The 23,305-nt window shown below is 41.3% G+C and overlaps 1 protein-coding gene across 1 annotated transcript in view; it reads right to left on the bottom strand.

The window, feature by feature from the left end:
• Positions 1 to 23,305, bottom strand: part of LOC138789256 (mucin-2-like) — a 70,062-nt gene that overhangs the window by 20,916 nt on the left and 25,841 nt on the right. The window contains exons 15-31 of the mRNA XM_069967856.1: positions 22,789 to 22,915; positions 22,291 to 22,546; positions 21,090 to 21,136; positions 20,900 to 21,000; positions 18,750 to 18,901; positions 18,481 to 18,619; positions 16,553 to 16,663; positions 16,277 to 16,456; positions 14,472 to 14,711; positions 13,036 to 13,192; positions 11,168 to 11,315; positions 10,088 to 10,128; positions 8,246 to 8,329; positions 6,882 to 7,364; positions 5,276 to 5,332; positions 4,113 to 5,105; positions 1,718 to 1,909 (exon numbers count right to left, since the gene is read on the bottom strand). Of these exons, the coding sequence (XP_069823957.1) occupies positions 1,718 to 1,909; positions 4,113 to 5,105; positions 5,276 to 5,332; positions 6,882 to 7,364; positions 8,246 to 8,329; positions 10,088 to 10,128; positions 11,168 to 11,315; positions 13,036 to 13,192; positions 14,472 to 14,711; positions 16,277 to 16,456; positions 16,553 to 16,663; positions 18,481 to 18,619; positions 18,750 to 18,901; positions 20,900 to 21,000; positions 21,090 to 21,136; positions 22,291 to 22,546; positions 22,789 to 22,915 (3,508 nt within the window). The remainder of the gene's footprint in view (positions 1 to 1,717; positions 1,910 to 4,112; positions 5,106 to 5,275; positions 5,333 to 6,881; positions 7,365 to 8,245; positions 8,330 to 10,087; positions 10,129 to 11,167; positions 11,316 to 13,035; positions 13,193 to 14,471; positions 14,712 to 16,276; positions 16,457 to 16,552; positions 16,664 to 18,480; positions 18,620 to 18,749; positions 18,902 to 20,899; positions 21,001 to 21,089; positions 21,137 to 22,290; positions 22,547 to 22,788; positions 22,916 to 23,305) is intronic.

Raw genomic sequence — 23,305 nt, 5'->3', positions numbered from 1 at the left:
TAAAAAAAGGAGAGATTAGTCCCTTAGAAGAGATTCCACACAAAGAGGAAAGGTCACATATGTTCAAACAAGACATAGCCCGCCAATATGACCAACTCACTGCTTTCTTTCATAGGCAAAAAAATCTACTCCAACTAAATAGAAGTCTTCTGCCCTTTGAAAAGCTCTGTGTCTCTGGCTCTCCCACCACAAAAGCAATATCTAAAATCTACAACCTGCTCCTGGAGGAGATATGTAATACACCCCCAGATTATCTGATCAGCTGGGAAAAAGAACTAAATACATCTTTCACCACAGAAGAGGTGAACATGGCTTTTCACATGACCCACAAAACTTCAATTTCCTGCAGCATCCAGGAGAGAAATTTTAAACTTCTCTCTAGGTGGTACAAGGTTCCATCCAAAATAACAAAAATGTACCCGGCTGCGGACGATACATGCTGGAGATGTGGGAGAGACAGAGGCACCATGCTTCATATTTGGTGGAAGTGCCCCGCCTTACTAGGCTTCTGGCCCTCAATAGTCAGCACAATAAATCTCTTACTAGATCACAAGATTTCCAACACTCCACAACACGTCTTACTATCCATGATTCCTGGACATACACATAGCAACAGTAACTCGATTGTGGGCTTCCTTTTAGTCGCTGCTAGGACAGTCTTGGCGAGGAGATGGAAGTCCTCAATCCCCCCCACTTTGGTGGAATGGATCGAGGAAGTAGATAAACTCCACAGGTTAGAGGAATTAGTCGCTGAGGACTTACAAAACAACAGGAAATTTTACAACATATGGCAAGCCTGGTCCTCCTTCAAGGAGTCCTCCTCATTCCATTCCATTGACACTCATTAAACAATCACTCTTTTTGAGATTAAAATTACATTGCAATTCTCCCAGTCCTATGGAGACGCCTGCGTACGGGGTGGAGGCACTCGGTGATGACAGAGGAACACCTGGAGATGTCAAGCTCTATATAAGTAAGTCTCAGGCCGCGATTGTTGACTGCTCGGATGATGGGATCTTAGTTCAAGGATTCCTTCTCTTACCTATCATATTCTCCCCCCCCCCCTCCTCCCCCCCCCCCCCCCCCCCCCCACCCCCACTAACCTGTCTTTGCCATTTCTTACTCCATACTTCACTCCAGAATGGTTCGCTTACTATCTCAAAATATTATGAGTTTGGAAATTGTTACATCCATTCTGTGAGACCTATATTAATATGATTATCTTTACTCTTATTTTTGTTCAATAAAAACTAAATTTGAAAGAAAACCTCTCCTGCTCTGGACAGTTCCTGTCTCGGAAGGGGGTGGCAGTAGAGAGCACTGTGTCAGATTGAAAAGAAAACATCAATTCTTGCAGGACATACAGCAGCTGATAAGCACCAGAAGACATGAGATTTTAGAATAGAAGTACATTTTAAATCTATATAACAATCTGAAACCAGTTGATTTGAAAGAAAAAGATCTTCACCAGAGTACCCCTTTAATTTTCTGTCCTGGCACTTGATCAGCAAGAATGCGCCCTCTTCCCAGCTACTTGATTGGCAGCCTGAGTGCTGGGAACTTAATACAAAGCCCAGTACTCAAGCTGCCAATCAAGTGCCAGTGCCTGGAAAGAGGGCATAGGAAGTAATTTGGTGAAGAATGGTAACATGGAATATAACCTGCAAAACAGACTCACAGCCCTTCTATTAAACCATTCTGAGATAGCGACAGTTACCTCGGGGGTATGCGATTCCATTATATGTACAGACACATACTAAGATACTAGTCTCTTTTCCATTAGTTGTTACACGAGAAGTGAGTACGGAAGTAGAAGTAGATGTCTTGCTTAACGTGTGGGCAGCAGGAGATGTTTCTGGCATTGCTGTCTTCCCTCGACTAGTAGTAGTTATAGATGATGGAGTGAGCTCTGTCAAATAGGGGTAAAATAAACATAAATACAACTTTGCAATATTCTACAAATATAGATGTCACTGTATGGCTATGTTTACCAAGATTTTTCTTGTTTATTTTAAAGTGACACTGTCACCTCCTTTTTGCGAGTGGGCGGGGACTCGCGGCATTAGCGCCACTTAGCCCCGCCCACCACACCACCATGGGCCCTGCCCCCTCGTCGGCTATTGGAACAGGCTGGCTTAATGGTCTAGGCCCCACCCCCTCTTGGTCGGCCCACCAATGGGCGTCAAGGGGGCGGGACCAATGGTGGTGCGGTGGGCGGGGTTCAGTGGCGCTATTGCACAATCTGCAGTTGATAAAAGATCACTTTTTAATTGAGCAAGCACCACGACGTATGATATAAAATAAGGTATGAAAAACGCTAAATTTACCCTTTACACCTGTGTAGAGATGCACTACATCCATTTTACAGTTTGGCCGCCCATCAGTACAATGAAGGCTATCGGTACATTGTTCTAGTTCCGCTGGACTGATTGGCCTTTGGGTGTGTCTTTAATTGAAAAGTCCATTAAATATAATGGTAAAGAAGGTGACAGGATGGTGAAAAAAACTGTGTGTGAACAACAAAAAGGCAAAAGACACCTAAAAATAATTGCAGTAATAATAGACGTCTTTTTAAAAAGAAAAAGCGGACGACTTTTCTTTTTGTTTTACTTCGTGTAAAGGTAGCCTATATATGACATTACAACTTTTATTAGGAATCTCAAAATGTGATAAAAATAGCAAATACAGAAAAATGTGTAACAGAAACCACTTAATGACGAGCAAATTTAGATTTTTGCACTTTTGTTTTTTTTTCCCCCTGCTTAAAAAACCATACAGAAATGTTTTCCCCTACAGACCCATATAAGGGCTTATTTTTTTTTTACACTAATTGTACTTTGTAATGACAATCTTAATTTTTCCATAAAATATAAAGCAAAACTGAAAAAAATTTAATTTGAGCGGTGAAATTGGGTCTTTAGGCCATTCACCATGTGGTACAACTGACTTGTTATCTATATTCCTTAAGTCATTACAATGATACCCAATTTATATTGCTTTTGTTTTATTTTACTTTGTTGAATTCTGATCCTTATAACATTTTTATTGTTTGGTCTATGGGGCTTTTAAAGAGGATGTACCACCAGGTACGTCCTCTTTAACCTGACACAGGGATACAACAGCGCCATCACGGGGCAGCTGGTGCCGCGGTCCCTCCCCTGTATGACGCGGCTCCTTTGATTCTAACGGAGCCGCGTCATAGAGGGGAGGAAATTCCCTCCCACTGGGGGCGGGCCGGCCTACCTCCAGTGCTTGAGCACTGGCCGGTAACCGTGGAAAGAACGACGCCGTACAGGGGAATCGGGCCACGGTTCGAAAAACGGACCACGACAGCGTTCTATCCCTGTGTCAGGTTAAAGAGGATGTACCTGGTGGTACATCCTTTTTAAGGGGCTCATTTTGTGCACCATAATCTGAACTTTTTACACCTGAGTTGCATCTGTACCTCACTTGCATATATGCAGCTTTTTGATCACTTTTTATAAAATTTTTGGTGGAATTTGATGCAATCAACAATCAACTTTCGTGGTCTTTTGTGCTTACGCCATTTACAGTACAAGATCAGGAATGTGATAAATTAACAATATTGCATGCGGCGATACTAAATATGTTTCTTTTTTTAAAATATTTTTATATTTAAAAAAAAGGAAAAGGGGAAGATTTAACCCCTGTAGGACCAGAGCCAACTTTTGAAATATGACCTGCCTCACTTTATACGGTTATAGCTCTATGATGCTATAACTTATCCAATGCGATTTTTATTGTCCCCCCATGGGGACTTCACTGTGTTATTACCTGCTTACAGGCATATTACATTGCAGTGCTGATCTGTGCTTCAATGCAGTATGACTTTAATAGGCAAAGCTAATGGCTGAAGCTGATCAGCTTCCGTAACACAAAGTCTTCTGTTGTCATAGCAACCATTGGGGCTGTGTGATCGCTCCGCCCAGCCCCGATGGGGAAAGGAGGGACAATTCTCCCTCCTTTTAGCACTATAGGTGCTGCGATCGCACTGACCCCAGGTATACCTGTCGTTGGTCATTAAGGAGTTAAAGACACCCAGCACTAAATGCTGGAAGGTGATAACCACATTATGAGTTAGGCTGGCTTACCTGTAAAAGAAGGAATTGAACTCTTTGTGGTAACGTCTCTGGTCGTATGTAAACGTAAAGTAGACGGCATGCGGCTCATACTTCCTGATGTAGTGGTTTGGGAGCTAACTATTGAAGTAGCTTCTGTAGTCCATCTTGAAGTAAGTTTTGAGGTTAAGGTTGGTATAGTCTTTGTAGGTAAGTAAGTTAGAGGAGTTATACGATTAGAATTAGATGCTGTCACAGAAGCAGTGTTTGCCTGGTGAGTACTAGATGTTGGGCTTATTTGTTCTGTAGTCACTTCACTTGTCGGAGTAGGAGTTGGAGAAGTGGATAAAAGACTATTGGCTTCAGATGTTGGAGTTATATGTGTGTACGTGGCACTTTCATGTGACATATGGGATGTAGTGAGAATACCTTTAGGGGTGAAGCTTAGTGTAGACTTAGTTGGAGAGGTCTCTAATGGATCCCTAGTTGTATATATTTTAGTGGTTTTATTTGTAGTAGGAAAAATAGTAGTTTTGGAGTTAGTAGTAACAGCGGTAAAGGCTGGTATAGATTCAGGATCTGTGACTACTGTTTTAGTAGTTTTAGAAAAGATAGTTGAGGCTGTAGTGGATTCAGGTTTAGTTATACTAGTAGAGGTGGTAATAATAGTAGGAGGTATGTTGCTGATCAAAGTAAAAACTTGAGTGGCTGATGTCGGTATCGATTGAGATGAGATAGAAGTATCTGCAGTTTTACTTGTGGCAGTGGTCGAAGTGGTAGAACGAGTAGTTGTTGTGGTATGTATGTTAGATGTTGTATGAAGAAATGTTCTGGTAGGACTAATAACTTCTTTTGTGCTTGTCATAGATTTAGAAGGTGGAAAAGTTATGGTTGTAGCAGGAGAGGCTTTGATGGAAGTTAATAGTGGTTCAATAGTTGAGGGTGGTGTGGATTCAGGTCTGGTGTATACTGTTTGAGTACCAGTTGATCTTATTGTGGCTGCTGTAGTGCTGGTGTTTGCATGATCTGTAAAAAAATAGAACATTTTATTATGTGGTGTAGGCAAAAGCATCAACTACACCTATAGACCTACATCAACTACACCTGTACACACACCACAGTTTTTCAGAGTATTCCAAGCTATTCTATGTAAATCAATATATATTCTTACTAAACTTTACTTCATTTACATTTACCTTGTGGTAAGATTCTCGGAGACGTTGTCCATCCTTTCTGGGTGTGTATAACAAATGCTATATGGAGAGAAAAGAGACTAATGAAGGCATAAGTACATTTTACTCAACATGCCCTCTAACTATAATAATCTCTATAATAATGTGCGACAGTCCATGAAAAGCCTTAGCAAAAGACCACATTTCTGCATTGTTGAGTTTCTTGAAAGGCTTACTGTACATGTTTTTATGAAAGTTTCAATTTAGTGTTTCCACTTTTGTACAGATTTTCCTCGCAAGCAGGTATCACTTTCTCAGGTGCTCCTTAGTAAGAGACTACTCATTCTCGTAACAGTACTAATTCAGAATTTGCATTCTATTCTAAGGAACAATAAAGCAGATACTAAATGTCCATGTGAGTATTCTCTGCTGAAACGAAAAGACCTTTAACTAGGGATGGTCCGAACCCTCCGAGGTTCGGGTTCATATGAACCCGAACGCTCGGCATCAGATTCCCGCTGTCTGGCCGCTTCGTGGAGCGGGTAGATACAGCGGGAGGACCGCCTGGAAAACTGGGATACAGCCTATGCGCCTAGGATACAGCCTAGGCCTGAAGCGCTTCTCTCTCTTCTTGCTGCCCATCCTATTTCTTATTAGCTTTGCCCCTGGGGCAGATAGGGTATGCAGCGGGCATGGATTCTCTAGACTCTGTCCTAAACTGCACTAATGGCTTTTAAAGAATGTTTTTATAAAAAGGAGATATTTGGACCCAGGGACCAGACAGGGATTGACCACAGCAACAAAACACAGGGGAGTGCTTACAGATTCGCTTTAATTAACTTTACATCCCTTTGCTCATTATTAGGGATGGTCCGAAACTGCCGAGGTTCGGGTTCGTATGAACCCGAACACTCGGCATCAGATTCCCGCTGTCTGCCCGCTCCGTGGCCTATGGCTATGGCTGTATCCCAGTTTTCCAGGCGGTCCTCCCGCTGTATCCACCCTCTCCACGGAGCGGGCAAACAGCGGGAATCATTACCGAGAGTTCGGGTTCGTATGAACCCGAACCAAACTCGGTTCGGACCATCCCTACTCACTATTCCTCATTTTAGTGATAAACTAGACTGGAGACTTGCAGATCGGTTACATTCAGCACTTGTTGGAAGTTGTAGCCTCAAATTAGTTTTAGAACCATAGATTGTGTCTCTCTTTTTTGTATGTCAATCAATACATAAGGGCACTTCATTGAATTGTAGCCAAAAATCACAGAAGTATTTTCTTGGCTAAGGGTTTGAAAGAGTTTCGCTGTTCCTCACGTCCAGCTTTGACTTTTGGACCAGAGCTACTTCTGTCTGCAGGTGTTTTGCTTGCTATTGCATAATGAGATTAAGTAAACAGTAGACCTGACATACGGTATCACGCACCTTAAACCCATGTACAGATTTTTAGAACAGTACAAGTAATAAAGTTTATGAACAGCAATATGAGCTACATGACTGAGAAGGAAAAGAAAATGGGTGTTAGTGGTGATGGCAGATATGTCAGTAAGAGTTCAAATTGACTATGTAAAAATGGGGGTATTCTGGTTATATTGCCCAATCCCTGTATTTACAACTTGTTCTTTACTTACTTGGAGTTGGAGACGTGATCGCATGTGTAGATGCAGAGATAGGAGTGGATCTAGAAGTTTGAGAACTTGTTTCACTGAACTTTGTGGTCCGTGTGGATATCCATTTTGCGAATGTGTTTGTAGCAGCATGGCTGGTACTGGTTATATCTAGAGTGCTTTGAGGCGTAGTATGTAAGCACATATCCGGCACTGAGCAGCAGTAGACACGGATCTCATAATCATTACAAAAAGGCGGGATGTCCTGGTCTTTTATATTACAGATAAGACCATAGGAGACATCACAGGTCACCTTCTGCCGCAGATCATCTAGGGTACTGTTTGGCCAATGTTTAGCTCTGCAGGAAATGTTTAATGGCGTCTCACAGATTTTATATCCAGCCTTTCTGATATTATCGTATGTTTCATAATCCCCTCCAGATTTATCTGACGGGTAACTCACACTGATCCATTGCGACCATGAACAGATAGGCGTACAACTGTGTGCTGCAAAAGGGGAGGGAAATATTTAAAGATTTTTATCAAGGGGATTTTAAACACAACAACAGTGTAAGCAGCCAGTGATTGGCTGAGCGGGGTATCAATGCATAGACAAATCAGTGGACTGCACATATTATACGGAGCCTTTCTCATGTTGTCATAAGTCTCATGATCCCCCCTAGATGTAAATGTAGGATAGGTGATGCTGAGCACACGGTAAAATAAAAGCAAAATATGGATGAACGCTGATTAAAGCAAAGACAAAGGGCTGCCCAAATTTATATAATAAAAGTGCCCTCTTAAGTGCCAGCTCAGTGTCCTTATACAATAAAACAGCCCCCACAGTGCCCTTATGTATTCCAACCCCCCACATAGTGACCTTATATAATAAAAATGCACTGCAAGTGTTCTTACATATTAAATGTGCCCCCTTGACCCATTTAGAATTTATTAATGAATATTAAATAAAATAAACTTACTTGTAGAAGTTAAAGTGGTCACTGGCATCAGAGTGGTGATTAAACAAATAAATAAAAGTTTGACCATAACTTAATTTTCTCTACAAAATCCAATAACTCTACATTAGATCGTTCATTCACTTCATTGCTTCATTGCTTTTATCTCCAAATGTTTCACTGTTTATGACTTGGTAATGGGGGAAGGGATAAAGAAATTGATCTAACCAATTTATTCCAATTTGGTTGCTTTAAGAGTTATGCCAACAAAAACTAAAATAATACCCAACAGGTAAGCAAACAAATTTTACTTCCATTAGCTGAGATGCAATGTAGCACTGAAATCACTAGTTATATAGTACATAATGTGTTGCGGTCAAATTCACCATGTATCCCCAGCCTAAAAGTAAGAATAATCTGTGATAGTCTTACCCTCTGTGGCTGCAGTTGAAGAGATGGCAGGAGGAGTAGCTGACGTGGTGGTGATGGGTGATGTAATAGAACAAGAAGATATATCTATAAACAAAATATAAGATGAAAGAGATGCTGCATGTAGTAACAGAAATCTAAAGGCACGACTGTTTTAATTTTTTTGGTTTAGTTTGCGGTCTTATAATTAAGGCATCTAGGTTATTTTAATCTAGGGGCATTTGGTCTGATGATTTAGGGGTCTAGCGATAATTAATTATCTGTTCTGGAGTCTGATAATTTAGGAAAATGTAGGATCTAATAATGCTGTCCAAAAATTCACTAAATTATGAATTTAAAAATTTAGAGGTCTGGTCTAAGATCAAATCTATTTAGGTGTGTGAACTGGGGTCTGAATGATTTATGAAATCACAAAAGATTGTTAGGATAATAAGTACACCCTTGGTGGACTAGCTCAGAAGTTTGCTGTGGGCTCAGCTGCAACTGCAACTACTGCACTACACTAGATCCCGCTTCAATTTTTTTCTACATGTAATACTGGTGGAGGACAAAAAAATGCAGAAGACAAAAGTATATGTATTTATTTATTGATTTGTTTTATTTTTTTAATACTTATAAATTATGTAATTTACTTTTAAACTTTAAATAACATATAAATCCAGTAAAGAAGTTGTCTTTAGCAGAAACCATGTGAACTATACAGTCTATATATGTTCTCTATATACACTCACCGGCCACTTTATTAGGTACACCTGTCCAACTGCACGTTACCACTTAATTTCTAATCAGCCAATCACATGGCGGCAACTCAGTGCATTTAGGCATGTAGACATGGTCAAGACAATCTCCTGCAGTTCAAACCGAGCATCAGTATGGGGAAGAAAGGTGATTTGAGTGCCTTTGAACGTGGCATGGTTGTTGGTGCCAGAAGGGCTGGTCTGAGTATTTCAGAAACTGCTGATCTACTGGGATTTTCACGCACAACTATCTCTAGGGTTTACAGAGAATGGTCCGAAAAAAAAAACCATCCAGTGAGCGGCAGTTCTGTGGGTGGAAATGCCTTGTTGATGCCAGAGGTCAGAGGAGAATGGGCAGACTGGTTCGAGCTGATAGAAAGGCAACAGTGACTCAAATAGCCAACCGTTACAACCAAGGTAGGCAGAAGAGCATCTCTGAACGCACAGTACGTCGAACTTTGAGGCAGATGGGCTACAGCAGCAGAAGACCACACCGGGTGCCACTCCTTTCAGCTAAGAACAGGAAACTGAGGCTACAATTTGCACAAGCTCATCGAAATTGGACAGTAAAAGATTGGAAAAACGTTGCCTGGTCTGATGAGTCTCGATTTCTGCTTGAACATGACAATGAGTTCACTGTACTCAAATGGCCTCCACAGTCACCAGATCTCAATCCAATAGAGCATCTTTGGGATGTGGTGGAACGGGAGATTCGCATCATGGATGTGCAGCCGACAAATCTGCGGCAACTGTGTGATGCCGTCATGTCAATATGGACCAAAATCTCTGAGGAATGCTTCCAGCACCTTGTTGAATCTATGCCACGAAGAATTGAGGCAGTTCTGAAGGCAAAAGGGGGTCCAACCCGTTACTAGCATGGTGTACCTAATAAAGTAGCCGGTGAGTGTACGTTCAAAATTGTACAACTTAGTTAGGAATACATTGATTTTAATAAATATATGAAAAAATATATTATTAGTTCCCTGCTACATTATTCTACTGTAGCAATTTTCCTGGATTATACTCATTTTAGTTCTATCATAAAGGTCAGTGCATAACTTTTTATAAATTGTCTTATGTTTTAAAAAAATATATATATAAATGTTACCTAGCTGTTCACAGCGAATGTTCCCATTAGATGAGCAGACACTAACATAGAAAGAATGGATATAAATGTATGTTATATTACCATAAACACATCAGTACTTATAGGCATTATAGGCTCAAATGTAAACTGAAACTTCCACCAATGTACTGATTCTAAACCCCATCCCGCAGTCTCAGCACAGCACCTTCACTTCCATGTTTGTTCCGACACAGGAAAGGGGCTTCTCCCCTCCCTACCTCATTGATATGTTAGAAGAAGGTTGGTTTTCTAACTTAATCCATTCGCTAAACCAGTCCCCTTCCCCCAGGGGTGTAGCTAGGATTCATGGGGCCCTTCTCCCCTACATATATATAGGCTTTGTGATGTGGCTCAAAAAAAAAATGGTTAAATACATAGGCGCAGGAGCAGACTGCCTTCTGCTTAACCCCTTATGTACTGCAGTGTGTAAGTGACCTAAAGTTCACTTACATGCTGCAACACAAAAAGTGTTAAAAAGCAGAAGACAAGTAGACCACCGCTTCACTGCTGTACACTTATAACCCATGACCTCTGTATGAAGGTCGGCATATTTTCCTACTTGTTTGCCTCAGCTGGAGAACAGAGGTCAGGGGTTATCAGAGCAGTGAAGCAGAGATCTCCTTGTCTTTTGCTTTTTAACCTTTTTTTATGTTGCAGCTTGTAAGTGAACATTGGGTAACTTACACACTGCAATACATAAGGGGTTAAGCAGAAGGACATAGGATGGCTTTTACCTTCCCTGTGCATCCTGGGCCCCCTCCCCCATGGGCCACATAACAGCTGCAAGGCCTCTATGGTAGCTACGCATCTGCCCTTCCAATCATGGCTGATGTATAAAAAAGAAATACTACTTTACTGAAAGAGTAGCAGATGCTTTGAACAAATTTCCAGCAAAGGTGGTTGGTAAATCTACAATAACAGAATGTAAACCTGGCTGGGATACACATATATCTACCCTAAGATAACAATGAAGAGGGCAGACTAGATGGAAAATCTTCTGTTTCTATAAGTGTCCTATCTGCCCTAGTGTCTGACACATCCTGTAAAAGTCAAATTTCTTACCACTTATAGCATTCCTTATAATAAGGAACTTCTTCTCCCGACTTGTAATGAACATCATTAACAAAGCAGCCACATTCATCCCTGGTCACACATTTCTTTTTTGCCTCATGGAATATAGGCTTATTCTTTGGGCAGGTTGGGTAGCAGCCTTAAACAACAAACATACAATTGTAAAAGTTACCTGATAATTGCATATAAAAGCTTAAAAAAATCAAGTTAAGATATGTCCTATGTTACAGCTCTAATGATCTATACATTATATTTTTAGGGAAATAAATGATTATTTATCCAGGCACACTTACCTTCCAGATAAGTAATGGTGACGTTAGTGTAGACACTGTTAATGGAACGGCATGTTTGCACATTGTGGTTGCCACATGGGTGGTAGTGCCACTCACATTCACCCTTAGGGTTGTAGTAGTCACAAAATATAGCTACAATAAAACAAAGAGTATATATATTTAGGCTATGTTCACACTACGTAAGTACCGAAGTTGTTGCAATGGACATGATTTCCTACGGTACTTACGTAGTACTGCAACTGAGGGAATCCCGGCCGGAGTGTTTACACATAGTATACACTCCGGCCAGGATCCCTAGTGGTGCCGCAAGAAACTCACATGTCAGTTTTCTGCGGCCACTATTCATTGAATAGCGGCCACAGAAAACCCTGTCAGTTCACACAATGGCTCCATTGTGAGCAGCGGGGAATTCGGATGCGCCCACTTCCGAATTCAGCAGCAGTGAAGATCATCCGGCCGGTACTGCAGTACCGGTTGGGATGAACTTTTCTGACACTGGCCGTTCTGTGACCCGGCTGGTGTCATAAAAGTGGGAACATGGCCTTACTGATATCTGCCATATAATTATGTGTGATACTGTGATATTAGAGTAGTTCCAAATCGATAAATATATTTAAAAAATTATATTTTGCTACAAAAGAAGAACATAAGCCAGTAACATTGCTAGTGTTTTTTATCCAGGAAACTCTACTGGGGTTTGCTTATCACTGAATGGGTCTAAAGGCTGAAGCTTTAACAAATGTTTTAACTAAACACACGCAGTAAGGCTATGTTCACACGCTGTGAACGACCGGCCGTTCGTGACTTAAGTACCGGCCGGATGATCTTTCCGGCCGCAGGGTTCTGATGCGGGCGCATCCGCGCTTCCTCGCATCAGAACCTCCCACAGCACACAATGAAGCATGCGGCTGGAGCCGCTCGCTTCTTTGTGTGAACTGACAGGGTTTCCTACGGACGCAATTTATTAAATTGCGGCTGCAAAAAACTGACATGTCAGTTATTTGCGGCGCCGCACATGATCCCGGCCGGAGCGTATACGTGGTCCCATAGAGGTGTATACGGATCCCATAGAGGAATAGGCAATGTTCAACACTGCATAAAGTACGGCCGTTGTTGCCGATGGCAACAATGGCCGTACTTATACGTAGTGTGAACATAGTCTAAATGTGTGATCCTATAAAACTACATATAAGTATGTGAGCTTTGCTGATTTGCACCATGTTACTTCTAGTGCAGGTGCATGACACAAGGATTCCCTATATGAAGTTCTTTGAACCTTGTAGAAGAACCTCTAAATTTGTTCTTATATTGGCATAGCATAGGGCATACATTTTATCTCAAATGCTTCTTCAGGCTGTGTTCACACTATGTAAAAACAGCTTTTCATAACAACGGTCATTGCTGTGCAAAAAAAGGTAGTTGCTTCAAAAATGGCACCTGTTGTTTGAGCAACAATGGCCGTTGTTATAAAATCCGGCTGTTGTTTTTTACATAGTGTAAACATAGCCTTAAATTTCAATTGTAGATATAAATTATGATAATAAATCTAGGTACTTGTGGACTCACGACATATGTCTGGTGTCCTCCAGTAGACACAGGCTTCTGCTTTGGTACACTCCTGAGCATAGGCAGCCACTGCAGTACAGAAGCATTCACAGTCCCCACCGCTGTCACATGAGCAGGCGTCATTTACACAGGCCTCATAAAACGGTTTTGGATCAACCTGGAAAGATACATCTCACTTAATCTCAATATATCTGGCAATCATTAAAACACAATTCACAATTATGTTTTTCATGTATTATATTCATTTATATTTTTCATCCATCTATTTTCAGTCCCTATGTCTTTTATTTAGCATTCCTGTTGTGCAACCAAAGGTGTACACCATACAGACAGGGACGGGATAGACTCTCTTGGTGCCTAAGGCAGGGGTGTCAGGATGCACCCCACTTCCCTCTAAAATCTATAAAGTTTAACTGTTGGATATACAGTACCATGGTCCAGCCCTAATGCGCCCCAACACCCAATAACATGCACTTTTGTCCCTGCTAAGCATACATGTTATCATAGATGTAACTTTATGCTCCTGAGACCCAATGCACAATCTGTAATAGTTCCACCACTGACAAAGTACCATCTATAATACTGGAGTAAACTTCGTCTGCATACCCTATAGCTATACATCTTAAAGTTATGTCTATGCACGTAACATTCATAGAAGTTGAATATCACAGAAAATATCACAGAAAATTATCACGGACTAAGGCTATGTTCACACTACGTATATGTCCGGCCGTATATTTTTCGCGGCCGGACATATACGTGTAAAACTCCGGCCGGGATTTACGCAAGTTGCAGCCGGCTACGTACGGTCCGCGAACTTACGCCCGTAATGTACGTACGCTTCCCGAGCTGCGTACGTAGCGATCTGACAGCGGTATTTTACAAGGATATCTCTGGCTAGCCCCGGACACCCCACAGAACCTTTTGGATCGGCAAATCAAAGTGTAAAAAAGAAGAAATCACCACTCCGTACGGGACCACATGTTACGCTACGGCCGTAAGTTACAGCATTTCCATCCCGAAACAATGGTCTGGTTCATTTTTTACGGCGCCGCATACGATCCAGGCGTAAGTTCTTACGTAGTGTGAACTGTGCAGCCGTACATCGTTATACTTTCAATTGTACGCAAACTACGTAAATCTCCGGCCGCTTATTCACGGAGCGCGCTACGGACGGAAACTTACATAGTGTGAACATAGCCTAACATTGCCCTACATTTACAAAAAAAAATTCTAAGAGATTCTCCTGAAAGGCCGTGCTCTCTTGTCAGTTTAGATACAGTTTTAGCTCTTTTGGTGTACATTGCTTAATAAATTAGCCCAAATTTGGGGACACAATTCTGCTGCAGCAACCTTAGTAAATCTGCCCCAGTAGATGTTTTTTATTTCTGTTATCCGCTAAAAACATTTGCTACTATCTCTTATCCGCTCTTTACCTTGCTATGGCAGATTTTAAAAGCTTGGCTTTTGATTAGACCGCATTGTTTCTCAGCCCAAGAATGGCGATGGGGATTCTGACTGCAAGGGTTGACTAAATCTGTAGCATCAGGACATGTGGCGTCCACCTTCCAGCTGTTTCCAAATTCCAGGACATCAATGACTTGTATCATGTGCCTTGTTTTAAAGTCATTCTGTGCATTGTCATCAAAGTTGCCACACAAACCACACAGTTTTCCCTAGAGAAGACCAAAACAATAAAAAAAAAAAATTGTAACATATGAAGGCAACATCGTAAAGGGGTATTCCCATCTCAACTGACATAGGTTAATTGGTAGGTTTCGTCAAGTTAAATATTTTTACTAATACTGTACATTACTTTGCCAAACTTGTTGTCTTCTCCTGATATAGCTTCCCTTTCCTTCCCATTGTTAACAGCTTGTGGTCTAGGTTACAGACCACCACTCTGCTCTAAAAGCAGTGGTCTGGTCTATATATATTGTACTGTATACATAAAATAAATACCAATCTAATCTGTCACTAGATTTATGCTGCCTTAAATGAGGGCAGCATATACTAGTGACAGAAATGCTGAAGAGATCGGTGTGTTACTTCCCAAATTTTGTTTAGCCTTTCTCCTAATATGCAGGAGAATAGGATTCATTTTCACACCCCTCCCTCCAGCTGCTGATTGACAGCTGACTGCCTATACACAGCATGGATAGATAACTGCCAATCAGCAGCTGGCGGGTGGAGTTTTCTGCTTCTCATGAATATCTTGGACTAATGGGCTCATGCACATAATGGAGAGGACTACTTATTGTCCATGTTATTCAGGAGGATAACTCTAGCTGCACAGAACAATGTAAGTGATACATCATTCTATTCAGCTTCTCTGTCACTAGTTTATACTACCCTGAGATAGGACAGCATAATCCTACTGACAGATTCTCTTTAAAAAGACCACTGCTTTTAGAGTGACTATGACATGTCAGAAGTTGTAGAAAAGGTTAAATTATAATTTAAAAGGGTTCGAGGAAGAAAGGTGTGGATCCAGCACATCCATTCTGGATGTGTTGGATCCACACCTTTCTTCCTTAAACCCTTGCTACAAGTGGGCTGGCCACCCAGGATCCATGCACCCTCAGGCTATGTTCACACTACGTATATGTCCGGCCGCATATTTTTTGCGGCCGGACATATATGTGTAAAACTCCGGCTGGGTTTTACGCAAGTTGCGGCCGGCTACGTATGGTCCGCGAACTTACGCCCGTAAGCTGCGTACGCTTCCCGAGCGGTGTACGTAGCGATCTGACAGTGGTCTTTTACTTGGAAATCTTCGCCTAGCCCCGGACACCCCACAGAACCTTTTGGATCGGCACAAAAAGGTGTAAAAATGAAGAAATCACCACTACGTACGGGACTGTACGTACGGGTGTAAGTTACAGCATTTCCGTCCCGAAACAATGGTCTGGTTCATTTTTTACGGTGCCGCATACGATCCGGGCATAAGTTTGTAAGCAGTGTGAACTGTGCGGCCGTAGATACTTTCCATTGTACGCAAACTACGTAAATCTCCGGCCGCTTATTCACGGAGCGTGCTGTGAACGTAGCCTTAAACTTATAAATTTGGTCCCGGACGTAAATAGATGAGCCGACACCCGAACAATATTAGCATATAATTTAAAAGGCTTGGCCAGGATTAGAAAAGCATGGCTGTGTTTCTTTCGTGCCATGTCAATCCATGGGTTGTGTCTCATAGTTCATCTCTATTAAAGTGAGAGGTAAGAGCTGCGATATTCACCTTATATGCAGGTGACACCTTGATGAATATGGTGGTTCTCTTGTCCCAAATCAGCAGAATACCATTGCTTGCCTCAATGACCAAATAAATGCCCACTTCTCGAGTTAGATAATCTATGTTCTTTCCTCCTTCTCCAACAGTCTTCACAACGTGTTTTTCTGATAATTTCAGCATGGTACTCTAAAATATATTAAAATACAATAGCGCTTTATTATACTGAAGTGGTTGTTATATACTGTATTGCATCTTCTTCAAGATTCTCCTAATCATACATACCCCAAGAAAGACTTTGACAGACTTTGAACATGTAACTCCAGTGGTACCGCATGGGATGTTCTCTGTGAGGACACTGAAGCTGCCACCAGAGCTGTCAGTCGCACAATAGTCCTAGAAATCAGATTTCACACTTTACAGACTATCAACCAGCAAAATACACAAAACCCTGCACACATAACATCTTGATTACATAAATATTTCAATCTATTAATGCAGAATGCAGTCATCTAGAAACTATGTTTCTTAATGGTCAGACACAGGATTGTCAACTTTATTAGGTTTTTGTTCAAATGCAATTAGTGTATGTTCACACTGAGAAAATGTGGCGGAATCCCACCTGCCTCAGTGTGACACTGATTCTTTATGGGAGGGCTCGCGCACCTCTGCGTGCGTCACTCTCATAGGGAATCATTGTCACACTGAGGCAGATGGGATCTTTGGAGGCTTTCCTTGCGTCCGCTTGGCATTTAACGTCCTTATGTGGGGTACTTCCGTACTCATGCTCTACATGTTTAGCGTGTTTTTTAACCCCTTGTGAAAATAAAAAATTCAAGGCTAGACCAACTTTTTAGTGTAAAAAATGTAATTTTTTTCTTTTCACAGCACATTGTGCCTGCCACCAGTGGGAGCACGGGGGCTTTGTAAACTCAACATAGCCTCCGCCTTCCATTCTGGCCAAATCCAGCTTCCAAAATGCAAACAGCGCTCCTTCCCTTTGGAGGCTTTCCTAGCGCCTGCTTGGCACTTTACGTCCACATATGGAACATTTCTATAAACTGCAGAAACAGTGCAATAAACATTGTGGTGCATTTCACTAGTAATCGGTTATCTATTATGAGAGAAATTGGATTACAATATAATTTGTGAACAGAAAATTAAAATGTTCAGTTTTCTTACACATTTAGCTTTTATTTCTGTGACTCACCTAAAGGGTTAAAAATACTTTTTGAAAGTGATTTTGAACAGTTAAGGGGGTGCAGTAAATTAAATTAGTAAAGTGCCATGTGTTAAATGGAGTTAAAGGGAATCCCGACTGACCACTTAGCCATCAAGTGCAGTCATAACTGCAAGTGCTTGTCATGAGTACTTACAGTTAAAGGGACAGTTGCAGAACCTGGCCATCAGGTACTACAAGTGATTACAGCTCAAGAAGATAAGTGTATTGCAGGAGTGGGCCACTGGGCACTCTGTTACATCAGGCCCCGTGGTAGTCTCACCCCTGCTAGCCACTGTCAATATTCATTAGTAGATGTTCTTCAGGACCCAGCGGTGGTAAATGGATTGGTACACCGACTGGTTACACCAATGCCCTAATTTACAAATTTAATAAAACATATATCCTCACTGTCCCCTGCCCTATTAGTATCTATCAGCAGATTAAAGGGGTTGTCCAAAATGGGCATATGCGTGTTATAGTTTTATATAGCCCACTAAGGAAATCCAGCATGAAGCAGTTCCTGATCCTGGGTACCTAGTATGTTCATGTGTTACCTGGCCAGCCATTTATTTCACTGTATTTGAATAAGCATGGTCACTTTCAGCTTCTTCTACTGATCACTTTGGCTTAGAGCACATGGATGCAAAGAGATCAGCTGATCTGTGAGGAAGCTTCATCTCCAAAAGATGTTGTCCAGATGCTAAAACCTTATTATCTTTCTATATTTTACTATTACACGATTCATATACCTTTTATATACCTTTTAACCAAAACTTGAGTACAATACCCTATTTTCCCACTGTTCGTATCTTTACTACTTTCCAGCATTGTTAAATTCACATTTGCCTTCGGAGGTAAATAGTTCAATGCTGATAAGCAGATAGTTCCATAGGATAAGAAAGATATAGGAAACTTTGTTTATGTCAAGGAAAAAGTAACATAGCATGCAAAGATTTGCTTGTTAATCATTCACGATCACATATTCATTTACCTGGGCAGCCACAAATTCACAATTCCCATCAAAGTCATAAATTTTATTGTCAAATGTGATATAATGACCATTTCCATAGATTGTACAGGTTCCATGGCAGACTGTATCAGTACATGTCCATTTTCCTCTCTGACATAGGCTGTCAATGAATGCACAGACATTAAATGTCTTATCAAAATCTAATCATCTCCTAATAGTGATCTATGCCCATTACATGAACTGAAGTGAGAATACTTGGGCATAATATGCATCTTTGACCATACTGTTACCATGTATTGCAGTCCACTTTGATCTGATTTCCATGGGGATAAATGTCTTTATTATGGACACAGGGGCATCTGCCTTCAAGAACGCAGCCTCCAGCTCCATCATCTAAAAGTCCATTGGGGCAAACACACCCTGAGATGCACTCTGTCTGGAACTGCATTAAAAAAAACACAAAAATCCCACACAAATTTCACATATAATGCAATAAGCTAACTGTGGGTTTTATATAGTGTTGTTTTACCCATTGATATCAATGCATGAATGGTTCTAGGACACCAGCACAAGGAGTGTAAAAACATGCTATTGTTTCTTACACTGCATAGTTATATTCACATTAAGTAAAAAAATAAATAAATAAATAAAAAGGCATCCACTTTTTCTTTTTAAAATGATGTCCTGTATTACAACTAAGGATGGTCCGAACCAACCGAGGTTCGGGTTCGTATGAACCCGAACGCTCGGCATCAGATTCTCACTGTCTGCCCTCTCCGTGCAGCGGGTGGATACAGCGGGAGGACCGCCTGGAAAACTGGGATACAGCCTATGGCTATGGCTGTATCCCAGTTTTCCAGGCGGTCCTCCCGCTGTATCCACCCTCTCCACGGAGCGGGCAGACAGCGGTAATCATTGCCGAGAGTTCGGGTTCGTACGAACCCGAACCTCGGCCGGTTCGGACCATCCCTAATTGCAACCATTTAAAGCGACTCTGTACCCACAATCTGTACCCCCAAACCACTTGTACCGTCAGATAGCTGCTTTTAATCCAAGATCTGTCCTGCGGTCTGTTCGGCAGGTGATGCAGTCATTGTCTTAAAAAAATACTTTTAAACTTGAAGCCCGTGCCAAACTGGAGTATCTGTTCCCTAACTTTGCACACCCTCTCTGTCCCTCCTCCCCACCCTCCTCCTCATCAATGGGAATGCTCCAGGCAGATTGCCTCCAATTCCCCACCTGTGGTAGCCCGGCACATGGGCTGGATTGTTAAGGACCTGTGCAATGTTCAGCACGGAGAAAATGTTCCAGTGGCATTCCTAATGGTGAAGAGGGTGGGGAGGAGGGACGGAGAGGTTATGCAAAGTTAGGGCACAGATACTCCCGTTTGGCACGGGGCTACAAGTTTAAAAGTATTTTTTAGGACAATAACTGCATCACCTGCTGAACGGACCACAGGACAGATCTTGGGTTAAAAGCAGCTATCTGAAGGTACAAGGGGGGGGGGGTCAGATTGTGGGTACAGAGTCACTTTAATGACAGTTGTCCACTGCACACAGTGTGTTAAATATTGGACGTTGTTAGCACAGACGTCAAGATAATGATCATGGAAATTATTAGCGGACGTCTTTTGCAAAGAACGATCGTCATTTTTTAGTTGGTAACACACGTATTTTCTATTTTCACCGTCTTTTTACTGTCTTTAGTATTAAATCCAATAGACTTTTTAATTAAAGACACATCCAAAGGCCAATAAGTCCGCCTGAACTAGAATAATGTTCCAGCGGCCGTCATTGCACTGATGGCCGCCAAAAGATGCTAAAAGACTGATGTTATTTGATACTCAAAACAACAGCTGTTTTATGTATCAAACATCTGCCAGAAAAAATGCCATGTGGACAAACATGGTGTAAATTTTAATATAGTTGTATGCACAATATTTACCAATAGGCACATTTACAACAGAAATATCACTCCAAGCGCTGGATGTAGCACACATGTATCTAGGTATATATGTGCTCACTTTATTATGGAGTAAAGTGAAACTGGCTCAGTTGCCCTTAGCAACCAATCAGATTCCACTTTTCATTCCTCAGAGACTCTTTGGAAAATGAAAGGTGAAATCTGATTGGTTGCTAGGAGCAATTGAGCCACTTTACACCATGTTTAATAAATGTGTTACATTAAAGCGTAACTATAATTTCAGTAGCCAAAAAATGAAATTCCTCAAATAAAAAGCCCACGTGTTACCCTTAAAAAAGAGCCATAAACTGATTGATTGATTGATTAGCCTTATGTATTTAAAAAACTGTTCATTTTAGGTTATTAATGTATATTGCAAAAAATTTTATCATGCCCTAAGCTAACTAAAACTAAATGGTCAAAATATTTTATAGTTACACTTTAAAATAAAAAAAATGAAAATGCAATCTCAGCTTACATATTCAACACTCAAGGTCCTGCAGCTTCTGCGGATAGGAGTTCCTGAAAGTAAGGACTGATTTTTGTTACAGTCAAAGTAAACCTTTCCTTCAGGACAAGCTGTAAATAGAATTAGATAAGGGTTGAAACACTATAATTATATAGAATAACATAAATCTACTTTCAAAGTATTGATCACTCTGTCTTACGTTTATTGACTTGGTTGGTGCAGACAAGATTCCCATTTTGGCAGATGCTATTAGGGAAAAGGGAATTATTTATTACATAGATTATACTAATGTGATCATAGTGAACATTGTTTTGAAGATGGGTATTTGTATCTCATATGGTGATGAGATATGATGTGGATCTTTCACTTTATGCTTGATAAGGGGTCTTACCTTTGGGACCCCCACCAACCCTGATAATCAAGATCAGTGGGGGGGCTGCAGAGGTCAGACCCCTAACGCTTGTTAAGTCATAGCCTATGCTTGCACCTTGTTATCACTTTGAGATGGAAATACCCCTATATCAGTGTAATATATGCATAACTTTTATTTTTAGGGCTATAAAACTGCAGAAGTCTACAATTTTTGTTACTGATACGGGGGGGGGTAAGGGGACCTTTGCACTGATCTTTTTGTTGTTGATTTGTTTTTTGAATGCAAAGTTAAGCACTTTCTAAGTAGTCTTTATTAAGCATTTCCTATCATTCTGCTTCTGTAGTGTGAATCTATAGGCCCTATTAGATGCAGCTATAATCGACCAAATAGACCCGATTCGGCCTATTATCCCTTAATGTAATAGAGACAACAATCAACTGATGAAACAATCATTGGCTGATCGTTTCTTTAGGCTCAGACCTAAAATCATTGGGCACCGAACGCGCATCGCTACGTGTAACAGCAATGCACGGCCAGCAGCTGACGATTCTACAAACAGGAAACATTACCCTTTTATGCTCTAGGGCTTCTCCTGCGGTCTGCTTCTTCCCCGGTCCTACGCTGACAGGCCACTCAGCCAATCACTAGCCGTGGTGATCCTGGCCAGTGATTGGCTGAGCAGCCTGTCATCTCAGAAGCTGCAGCATGCAGGACCAGGGAGGAAACAGAGCGCAGGAGGAGCCCTGGAGTGGGGATGAGTAATGTATACTGCTTGGGCAAGGGCTGTACAGACATCTGTAACCATGTCTATGCAACCCTTTCAAAATGATTATTGGGCCGTGCAATACGAGCAGATTGGTGCTCATTTACAGTATTCATCGGGCCCGATCTGCCCATGTAATAAGACCCTAAGTCCCTTACCTGGATATCACTTGGTCCACAGGTGCTCTGCATGTGGTTCCTTGCCCTACTTTTCTATCCATGTACTATACTTAACTGCAAAACATTATTCCTGACCCAAACTTACCAGTGCTTATCCTTTGTGGTTATTGACTCTTGAGGTCTCAGGTAAGTATCATGATAATAACAGGAACACTTGGATATAGGTACACATCGATCCTTCTCATTTAGATATTGCCCATCTGGACAGCCACAGCCATCTACTGGAGTAAACACACTGGCACAAGCCTGTTCTCCCTTTGCCAGGGATCGGCAGGTCAGCTGGCATGTGGTCATGTTATACAAGTAGATTTGGCTAGATGGGCAGGATGTAATATACTTGTCTGTGAGGGATAAAAGGGAGAACAGAGCATGCTATTCATTGACTCATACAGTTGAACACATTGTATCTTACTTGTTATTAGTGATGTCACTTAAATAGGAATCTGATTCTTTGTGATGAATTTAATAAATGGGAAAACAATAAAAAAAAACACAAATGATAAGAAAAAACTTACTGTGAGAAATAACTAAACCAAGCTATATGTACATATGGATAAAATCCTCAATATAATTCTGCTCTTACCACAGATTCCTTTCTTCCATCCCCACAGAATGACCCCTTTAGCGGCACAGGCTCGGACATAGGAGGAGAGAGCCGCACACATACACTGCTCGCTTTCCTTACAGTTACATGAGTCATAGCGGCACCTCTGTGGGTAAAATAAAAGGGGTCTGTTACATTAAAGCTCTCCCGACATGTCTGTTTCAGTAAATATGTGCATTCTCCATATGATGATTTAGAAGGCAGTATTTTCTATAAGGCAGTGCTATTCCTCTGTTGTTCCTAACGGAATAAACTACAAAATAGATGTTTCTATTACTCTTTGGAACTGGGTGGGTCCCTACTCACTCTGGCACTGCTCCCTGATAACTGGAGTGTGTGTATCATGGCACATAACACAAAGATTGCACAACATTACGTTATGTTAGCTAATGGGGTCCCATTGGTGGATTGTTGGTCGCAGGTTAAGGCTAGGTTCCCAAAACATCAGTTTTTTTGGACAGCTGTCATATTGGTGACAAACATAATGACAGGAAAG

Source organism: Dendropsophus ebraccatus, chromosome 4 (assembly GCF_027789765.1).
Source record: "Dendropsophus ebraccatus isolate aDenEbr1 chromosome 4, aDenEbr1.pat, whole genome shotgun sequence".
In the NCBI taxonomy this organism is placed as follows: domain Eukaryota; kingdom Metazoa; phylum Chordata; class Amphibia; order Anura; family Hylidae; genus Dendropsophus; species Dendropsophus ebraccatus.
This window is presented reverse-complemented; position numbering and strand designations above follow the sequence as displayed.